Here is a 10,382-nt window from a genome sequence, read left to right on the forward strand (position 1 = left end):
GTTCTGTAGGCTACACAATCATGGGGAAGACAGCTGACTTGACAGTTGTCCAAAAGACGACCATTGACACCTTGCACAAGGAGGGCAAGACACAAAAGGTCATTGCTAAAGAGGCTGGCTGTTCATAGAGCTCTGTGTCCAAGCACATTAATAGAGAGAGAGTCCGCCTGTCAATCTCACGCTCCATTCTTCCTTCACTCGTGAACAAGACCCTGAGATACTTGAACTCCTCCACTTGGGGCAGGATCTCGCTACCAACCCTGAGAGGGCACTCCACCCTTTTCCGGCTGAGGACCATGGTCTCGGATTTGGAGGTGCTGATTCCCATCCCAGCCGCTTCACACTCGGCTGCAAACCGATCCAGAGAGAGTTGAAGATCACGGCCTGATGAAGCAAACAGGACAACATCATCTGCAAAAAGCAGTGACCCAATCCTGAGTCCACTAAACCGGACCCCCTCAACGCCCTGTCTGCGCCTAGAAATTCTGTCCATAAAAGTTATGAACAGAATCGGTGACAAAGGGCAGCCCTGGTGGAGTCCAACTCTCACTGGAAACGGGTTCGACTTACTGCCGGCAATGCGGACCAAGCTCTGGCACCGATTGTACAGGGACCGAACCGCCCTTATCAGGGGGTCCGATACCCCATACTCTCGGAGTACCCCCCACAGGATTCCCCGAGGGACACAGTCGAATGCCTTTTCCAAGTCCACAAAACACATGTAGACTGGTTGGGCAAACTCCCATGCACCCTCTAGGACCCTACTAAGGGTGTAGAGCGGGTCCATTGTTCCGCGACCAGGACGAAAACCACACTGTTCCTCCTAAATCCGAGGCTCGACTATCCGACGGACCCTCCTCTCCAGGACCCCCGAATAGACATTTCCAGGGAGGCTGAGGAGTGTGATCCCTCTGTAGTTGGAACACACCCTCCGGTCCCCTATCTTAAAGAGGGGGACCACCACCCCGGTCTGCCAATCCAGAGGCACTGTCCCCGATGTCCATGCGATGTTGCAGAGGCGTGTCAACCAAGACAGTCCTACAACATCCAGAGCCTTGAGGAACTCCGGGCGTATCTCATCCACCCCCGGGGCCCTGCCACCAAGGAGTTTTTTGACCACCTCGGTGACCTCAGTCCCAGAGATGGGGGAGCCCACCTCTGAGTCCCCGGGCTCTGCTTCCACATTGGAAGGCATGTTAGTGGGATTGAGGAGGTCTTCGAAGTACTCCCCCCACCGACCCACAACGTCCCGAGTCGAGGTCAGCAGCGCACCATCACCACCATATACAGTGTTGACACTGCACTGCTTCCCCCTCCTGAGACGCCGGACGGTGGACCAGAATCTCCTCGAAGCCGTCTGAATGTCGTTCTCCATGGCCTCCCCGAACCCCTCCCACACCCGAGTTTTTGCCTCAGCAACCACCAAAGCTGCATTCTGCTTGGCCTGCCGGTACCTATCAGCTGCCTCCAGAGTCCCACAGGACAAAAGGGTCCTGTAGGACTCCTTCTTCAGCTTGACGGCATCCCTCACCGCCAGTGTCCACCAACGGGTTCGAGGATTGCCGCCACGACAGGCACTGACCACCTTATGGCCACAGCTCCGGTCAGCTGCCTCAACAATAGAGGCACGGAACATGGCCCATTCAGACTCAATGTCCCCCACCTCCCTCGGGATGTGGTCGAAGTTCTGCCGGAGGTGGGAGTTGAAGCTACTTCTGACAGGGGGCTCTGCCAGACGTTCCCAGCAGACCCTCACAACACGTTTGGGCCTACCAGTCCTGACCGGCATCCTCCCCCACCATCGAAGCCAACTCACCACCAGGTGGTGATCAGTTGACAGCTCCGCACCTCTCTTCACCCAAGTGTCCAAGACATGTGGCCGCAAGTCCGATGACACGACCACAAAGTCGATCATCAAACTGAGGCCTAGGGTGTCCTGGTGCCAAGTGCACATATGAACACCCCTATGCTTGAATATGGTGTTCGTTATGGACAATCCGTGACGAGCACAGAAGTCCAATAACAAAACACCACTCGGGTTCAGATGCAGATGCAGAGCTATGCAGATCTACTACTAGTTAATTGCATGTGGTAAACCTATATAAAACATGGCACCTTTACTATGTAAAAATGGACAGCTCATGATAAATAAATTAAACTTACCCTAGGCCTAGTGGGACTATTGGGCTTGTGTTCTTGCACAGTTTATGCACTCTGGGTTGCAGCTGACTTTGGGACAATCTCAAATCATTTTCCTCATTTAACTTGTGGTTTTTCAGTACTTTCAATGTAGAAAAACCTGCCTCATACAGGTATGTTGCTGCAGATTGTAAGAGGCATTGGATTGCTTTTTCGCTGAACACTGGTTATTCACTTATGAGTCTGCTCCAAAAATGTGACTGGGGAATGGCAGAGAATTGCATTTTCCAACTACCATCATTGACTGTTTTAACTAATCACTCTTGTGACCTCAAATCATGACAATCCTTTTCAGTTCTGGACTCTAATTGATTTCTGATCTAGTTTAAATGACAATTGTACAGGTCTGGGAAATAGAACAATCTAAGCAAGAACAGGCCATTCAGCCCAACAAAGCTCACCAGTCCTATCCACTTTCTTCCAAAAAAACATCAAGTTGAGCATCAAGTCCCTAAAGTCTTAATAGTCATTAAATTATTCCTTCAGGAGTATCAGATATGACAATATTATAAGCAGGATTATGTCTGCAGGTACATCGTTGTTTCTAGCTCCTGGTGAAGAAGCAGGAACATTACAGTACTTCCCTCATGTAGCTTTTTCTCCCAAAGTCCTACTTATTTATTTATTTTAATGCACAAACTTTATCTTGATAATTAAATGTACTGTGATCACTGCCTTCCATGCTGTTATTCAACAAATTTAAAAGTTGAAATATTGTCGGCCAAATACACCAGCTTCGCAACTGGCCTTCAAAACAGCTAGCAAACTGGGAGCTGTCAGACTAGAGGAATTCATGCAGCTCTTCAAGGAAATCAAACACTCATTGTAAAACTGCCTCGCAAGACACACACTAGACCTCAGAATGTTTTGGAAAGTGGCATCCATGTCACTACACAGTTTGGCAAACAACTTGTGTTTAAGGGAACATGCTTTGATACTGTTTACAGCTTTAACAAAGTCTTGAAGCATTTGTTGTAATTCGTCCTCCAACCTTGTAATGACATGTGCTTCTCTGTGAAGCATGCAGTGGGTATCCACGGCATCTGGAGCACTGGCCCTCATTAACGTGACGACTCCACTATACTTGCCTGTCGTGGCAGCGGCACCATCTGTACAGATGCCCACACAATAAGACCAGTTAATTAAATTTACCTGCAGAAACATATCTAAAGTTTTAAAAATGTCCTGGTCTGTTGTCTTCCTCGGAAATTCTTTGCAGAATAAAAGCACCTAAACAAATTTTCCATCTCCAATAAATCATATATAGACAATAACCTGTGCTGTGTTAGCTGCAACTCAAACCAAGGGCAAACAGTGTTGTCTGAAAATGGACAGTGTCAGTTTTACAGGCAGCTTCCTCACCAAGCAGTTCCAGAACTCTGTCTTCGGTCACTGGTAATATCGGATCTTATCCTACTGTGTGAGCTTTCTTCGCATGGGCAATGCAATACTATGTCAGAAAGACGCCTTCAGTGCCCAATCTGAAACAGCTGCTGTGTGAAAGTGCACACTTGTTTCACAAGCAGTGCTGCTTTCCTTCAGAAAAAGTCGACATTTTTCCCAGCATCAGCTGGATGCTTTTGTTCTAGATGTCTTTTCAATATAGACAGCTTTAGACATTTTTCTAACCGAGTTCCCTTACAAAAAACACATTTGCTGTAATCAAGTCAGTCATTTTTCTTAGGCAGCATAAATCAGATCTATGTGAAGCTACATACTTTCTAGATTTAGATTTTGCTTTAGAATATGACTCATTTGATGAATTTAAAACAGAACTAAAGATGTTTTATTTTTTTCAGAATGTTTCCTTATTAAAAAATTAAAACACATGTTGTATCATTTGACACACTGTTTTAACACCACAATGCAAAATATGTACGTCTATAATAGCCTCTGAGTAGCACTTGAAAAATGTGTTTATTAACTCTTTGGGGGCTGAATATTTTTTCCAAAAAACACTTTTTTCTGAAAAGCACACAAAGCAACGGTTTCACAAAGAAATCCACATAAAACATCTGTTGCTGCATACTGTGGCTGCTGATTTGCCAGGAATGCACAACAGGTTGGCTGCAAGGCTGTCTTCATGCAGCAGGGGGTGGGGGCAGCAGCTGTGGTCATAGTCGCAGTGCATTGTAATCTGGTTTGTACCACTTCTCATTGTAAGTAGCGGTCCTCCCAGACAAATGGTGCTGTAGGTGTGTCAGCTACGCGAACCTGTTCAGCAAAACGATCAGCTGGGGACTGATGAGCTGATGCTGGTACCTCACATTCATTTTCAAGCACTTGTATCAAAATTGTAGTCCAATAAGTCGGAGTCTAATTCAGCAATAATAGGCAAAACGTCTTCCATGGAGTATTTTGCTTTACACATTCGCTTCGTTCTCTCTGCAGATGTCAATGCCATTTTTGCCTTTGTTTGCGCTTTGCTACTCACGCGAGTGTACAGAATCTCTGATATTACCAACAAAGCTAACTTTCCTTCTAGCAAACAGTCGAACTAAAACATAACGGCGGGTTTTGTCACCATTTACAGTTGATTACCATGTCAACCCATCCTTTTGACAAAAGTCAACATTCACCCTCAATGAGTTAATAGGCGTAATTGGCAAGCGCACTAACAAAGTGACAATATTAAAATACATTGTAGACTAGAAAAATACTTTATTATTTATATCTTTTTAAATAATAAAATCGTATGATTTCCCCCCCATCTCATATTGCTGCAGAACTCCTGCTATACAGTAATCCCTCCTCCATCGCGGGGGTTGCGTTCCAGAGCCATCCGCGAAGTAGAAACCATATGTTTATATGGTTATTTTTATATTGTCATGCTTGGGTCACAGATTTGCGCAGAAACACAGGAGGTTGTAGAGAGACAGGAACGTTATTCAAACACTGCAAACAAACATTTGTCTCTTTTTCAAAGTTTAAACTGTGCTCCATGACAAGACAGAGATGACAGTTCCGTCTCACAATTAAAAGAATGCAAACATATTTTCCTCTTCAAAGGAGTGCGCGTCAGGAGCAGAGTCTGTCAGAAAGACACAGGAAAGCAAACAAATCAATAGGGCTGTTTGCTTTTAAGTATGCGAAGCACCGCGGCACAAAGCTGTTGAAGGCGGCAGCTCACACCCCCTCCGAGAGAGAGAGAGAGCCAGAGAAAAACAAAACAGTGAAAAATCAATACGTGCCCTTCGAGCTTTTAAGTATGCGAAGCACTGTGCAGCATGTCGTTTCAGGAAGCAGCTGCACAAAAGATAGCAACGTGAAGATAATCTTTCAGCATTTTTAGACGAGCGTCCGTATCATCTAGGTGTGCGAACAGCCCCCCTGCTCAATCCCCATACGTTAGGATCACAGATAGTCAGCGCAAGAGAGAGAGAAAAGTAAGCAATCTAGCTTCTCAGCCATCTGCCAATAGCGTCCCTTGTATGAAATCAACTGGGCAAACCAACTGAGGAAGCATGTACCAGAAATTAAAAGACACATTGTCCGCAGAAACCCGCGAAGCAGCGAAAAATCCGCAATATATATTTAAATATGCTTACATATAAAATCCGCGATGGAGTGAAGCCGCGAAAGGCGAAGCGCGATATAGCGAGGGATTACTGTATACCTGTGAACTTCCAGTGGGCTGTTGACCCCTTGAAAGTTCGTCATTAAAGAAAAATGAGCTGCACAATGCAATAGAGACTTCATACAACCAGTGTGTTTGTTTAATCGTTAACCCTCATCAGGCATATTTTATACAAGCAAGAGTAGACCACATTTGGGAATATGTGAGCTCGGAAAACCCTTAAGTGAAATGTGTGGAATTTAACCTTTGTGGCTGCAGAAATCTGGAATCATTACTGCTTTGTACTTTCCCTTACAAACCTAACATTGCTTTTACCCTCATAGCTCAAGTAAATGTCATCTGATGTTTTGCTCATATATTTCTGATTAGTAACATTAAGATAAAAACTGTGTTGAAGAAATCTTTGTTTTTCTTCCCCTAAATTTAACATGAACTAACTTTCTAATATGAAAAGCTTTTCTATTAAAATAGCAGCTGCTGATGGGAGCACTCATGCCACTTCAGGATTTCTGCGTAACATAAACATGCACACACCTTTTCAGCTTTTCAGTTTAAGCATAAGGAGATATGATTGAAATATTTACAATTATGAAGGGAATTAATGCAGTTGATCAAGACCGTTACTTTAAAGCAAGTTCATCAAGAACATAGGGACACATTTAGAAACTGGTTAAGGGTAAATTTCACACAAGCATTACAAAGTTTTTCTTTGTGCAGGAAACCATAGACACATGAAATAAGGTACCGTGTAGTGTGGTAGACAGTAGGACTTAAGGGACTTTCAAAAATAGACTTGATGGTTTTTTTTAGAAAAATTCAGTGGATAGGACTATACTTGTAATATTTTTATTTTAGTATTGTATTGAGGATTACTTGTGTTATGTTTTGTTCTGTGTGTTGTATTGTATTTGCCTCCTTCTTTCTGACACCCACTGCATGCCCAACCTACCTGGAAAGGGGTCTCTCTTTGAGTTGCCTTATCCCAAGGTTTCTTCCATTTTTTTCCCTGCTATGGTTTTTTGGGAGTTTTCCCTTGCCTTCTTAGAGAGAAAAGGCTGGGCCTGTTAAAAACCCATGGTGGCACTTCTTTTGTGATTTTGGGCAATACAGAAATAAATTGTATTGTATTGCATTAATGAGCTTTGGATTTGAATAGCCTGTTTTCATTTAGATTCTTCTAATGCTCTAAAACCTAAAAGTCACATTGACACTATCACACTGAAAGTAGTGACAATAAAAGAACTGAATTACATACATAGACAACAGAAGCATCCTACCATGCAATCACAGAGGTAAGAATACACACATTAGATAGCCTAACATTCTCTTTTTTTTAGCTAAAGTGGAAGCACCTCTGCCTCCTCCCTCATATCTCATGCCATTCTTACTGGCACTCAGATTACTCTAAGGCTGAGGATATACTTAACGCTATGCGACACATGAGTTTGAGGACAGTGCTGATGTGCAAGCAGTTACTGTCTATGCTTGCACGGGTACAGCATCCAGTTTTGCTGCGTTGTGAGTTGAGAGATGGACGATGTTAAAGTATTTTACATTCTGTTGCTGTTTTGAAGGTGCCAAAAAAAAAAAACAACAACAGCGACACAATGTTAAGACAGTATGTGATACCTTTAAATGTATTGCATCATTACAATGGGGAATATGTGACACTTGTATTGCCTATTTAATAATAATAATAATTCTTTGCATTTATATAGTGCTTTTCTCACTACTCAAAGCGCTCAGCAATTGCAGGTTAAGGGCCTTGCTTAAGGGCCCAACAGAGCAGAGTTCCTTTTTGGCATTTACGCGATTCGAACCGATTGCCAGTGCATATCCCTAGCCTCAGAGCCACCACTCCGCCCATTGATCAATGGATGAAGAGAAGCATCGTGAAGACATTTATTTGCATGTCAGCTTTTAAGTTTGATGATTTCCTTCACTGCATGAAACCATTCAACAAACATCAAAGCATTCAGATTGATCCTGTTAGAGCTGCAAGCTTGCAGTCACATGTCAATTAGTAAACAACGATGCTGATGTAACATACCAAAAGTTGGACATATGCACTGCCCATATTTTTCCTGGTACTGCAACTTGCGCACACGTCTCATTAATTTCTTAGAACGTGTTTAGGAGATGTGTCAAAAGAATGCTTGGAACACGTGGCAGCCATGATGTGTGCGTGTATGTGTTGTGGGCATATAAAAAATGAAAAAAAAAAAGGCTCTTGCCAGAATAACATGGAAGGGTTTTTTTCGAAAGGTGTTGGGATGAGGATTATCCTGACTGTGAAATGATCTGCATGTGGCTTTAATATGAAAATGAGCACTTGAAAAGAGGACAAATGAATGTTCCATTTGCAAACTCATTATGCAAATGTTCTGTAAATCAATTCTTGTGCCATATGGAGATAAGCTTTTGAATAGATATACACTTCCATTCCTTTTTACTGGATAAATGGCTGGTCTGTGAAACAAAAAAGATCTTGGTTACCGAGCTACAACCAAGCTCTTCCTATACCACCAGTCTGCTGTGCAGCAGCCGTATTGGCACAATATAACTGCAAGTTTAAAAAAATGTCTTTGTGCGTGTTTTTTTGGACTGAGCTTATTAGCAGCATTGATTGTGGATCAGTCATGTCTTGCCAATAACCAAACAGTTTAATAAAGTCGTTATTGGTACTTGTTGAATACAATGTACTAGATAATATTGCTATGCTTATGCCACCTCACTCCACTAAGGCACTGATCACTGAGGAGTCGTTAAGTGATATCTTTAAAAAAATTATTTGAAATTTCCATCAGTATTTAATTATATCCTGTTTAATCACTGACATTGATAAATCTTCTTGTTTAAGGAATTGTTTTTCTGGATGAAGTAGATAAAATCGGCAGTGTGCCAGGCATTCACCAGTTACGAGATGTTGGTGGGGAAGGTGTGCAGCAAGTAAGTTCTTTGTATAATTAATTAAAATTGTGGTATATATGTATTCTTAATTTAAAGTGTTACATTAATTAAATGTGTTGTATGTGTTCTTTGTTTTCTTTTCCCCCTTGGCAGGGTTTGCTGAAACTTCTTGAAGGAACAATTGTTAATGTTCCTGAGAAAAATTCTAGAAAGTTAAGAGGAGAAACTGTTCAAGTTGATACAACAAACATCCTTTTTGTGGCCTCGGGTGCTTTTAATGGACTTGACAGGATAATTAGTAGAAGAAAAAACGAAAAGGTACGTCTCTTGTAGTCTTGTTTAAAACCAGTCTTATGTTTGCAAAAATTTAAAAAGTGAAAAAGTCTGAAGACGACTATCCTGGCAGTACTGAGTGCAAGGCAGGAACCACAAGTAGATGGGGGTGAATTTATCACATGGCCCATTGGCACACACTATCCTACTTTGCCAATTTATTCTTCTTGATTTCCCTAACCTGCAAATCTTTGGAAATCTGGGAGTTGAATGCATGCTGAGCATGTTGTTGATCAAGCATGGAATTTGAACATAGAATACCACATGCATGAGACAACAGGACTAGACCTGGACCAGGGCATCACTGAGTTCCTGTACAGTCTGAGGTGCAACCTGACGGTGTCAGATGGACCAAAACATAATGTCCCAGAGGTGTTCTATTGGATTTAAGTCAGGTGAGAGTGGGGGCCAGTTAGTGGTTATACAGTACAATACAATACAGTTTATTTTTGTATAGCCCAAAATCACACAGGAAGTGCCACAATGGGCTTTAACAGGCCCTGCCTCTTGACAGCCCCCCAGCCTTGACTCTCTAAGAAGACAAGGAAAAACTCCCAAAAAAAACCTAGTAGGGAAAAAATGGAAAAAACCTTGGGAAAGGCAGTTCAAAGAGAGACCCCTTTCCAGGTAGGTTGAGCGTGCAGTGGGTGTCAAAAGAAGGGGGTCAATACAATACAATACACAGAACAAATCCTCAAAAAATAAAACATTTTTTAGAAGTACGGAGCAGAATTTAACAGTAGATGATATCACATAATAAGATTTGGATAATTTTAGACTCCTGGAGACCTCATCCATCAGGCTGCCTCCCCCATTTGGCCATTCCACGGCTGAAACAGTGTTGGGCCAGCCAGTCTGAAGAAAGGACCCCTATTTCTCACGATTCCTGCGATCCTCCATCAGGAATGATTTAACCTTAGGCAGGCAAAACAACTTGGCAGGTGGGCCGTGGCACCAAGTACCACATTTGAGTACCAAGAAGAGAAACAGAATAGGTGAGGGTTAGCATCCAATTCTAACTATCATGTTACTTATGTTTTAGTGCTAATGACTAACAACAGAGATGCAGTATGTACAGTTAATCAGCAGCTCTAGTCAGGATATGCTAAATTGAAGTAGTGAGTCTTCAGCCAGGATTTAAAAACTGAGACCGAAGGGGCATCTCTTATAGTAGCAGGCAGACCATTCCACAGTTCATCCTCCAGGAACTGCCTGCATATTCTCACCACATGAGGCCGTGCATGTTGTGCTCCAGGAGGAACCCAGGACCCACTGCAGCAGCATAGGGTCTGACAATGGGTCCTAGGATTTCATCCCGATACCTAATGGCAGTCAAGGTGCCATTGTTTAGCCTGTAAAGGTT

The 10,382-nt window shown here is 42.9% G+C and overlaps 1 protein-coding gene across 4 annotated transcripts in view; it reads left to right on the top strand.

The window, feature by feature from the left end:
- clpxa (caseinolytic mitochondrial matrix peptidase chaperone subunit Xa) overlaps positions 1 to 10,382 on the top strand; it is a 291,827-nt gene that overhangs the window by 169,626 nt on the left and 111,819 nt on the right. For all 4 annotated transcript variants that reach the window (XM_051920219.1, XM_051920220.1, XM_051920221.1 and 1 more), the window contains 2 exons: positions 8,637 to 8,725; positions 8,840 to 9,004. In XM_051920219.1, coding sequence (XP_051776179.1) covers positions 8,637 to 8,725; positions 8,840 to 9,004 — 254 coding nt within the window. The remainder of the gene's footprint in view (positions 1 to 8,636; positions 8,726 to 8,839; positions 9,005 to 10,382) is intronic.

This window comes from Erpetoichthys calabaricus, chromosome 17 (genome assembly GCF_900747795.2).
Source record: "Erpetoichthys calabaricus chromosome 17, fErpCal1.3, whole genome shotgun sequence".
Classification (NCBI taxonomy): domain Eukaryota; kingdom Metazoa; phylum Chordata; class Cladistia; order Polypteriformes; family Polypteridae; genus Erpetoichthys; species Erpetoichthys calabaricus.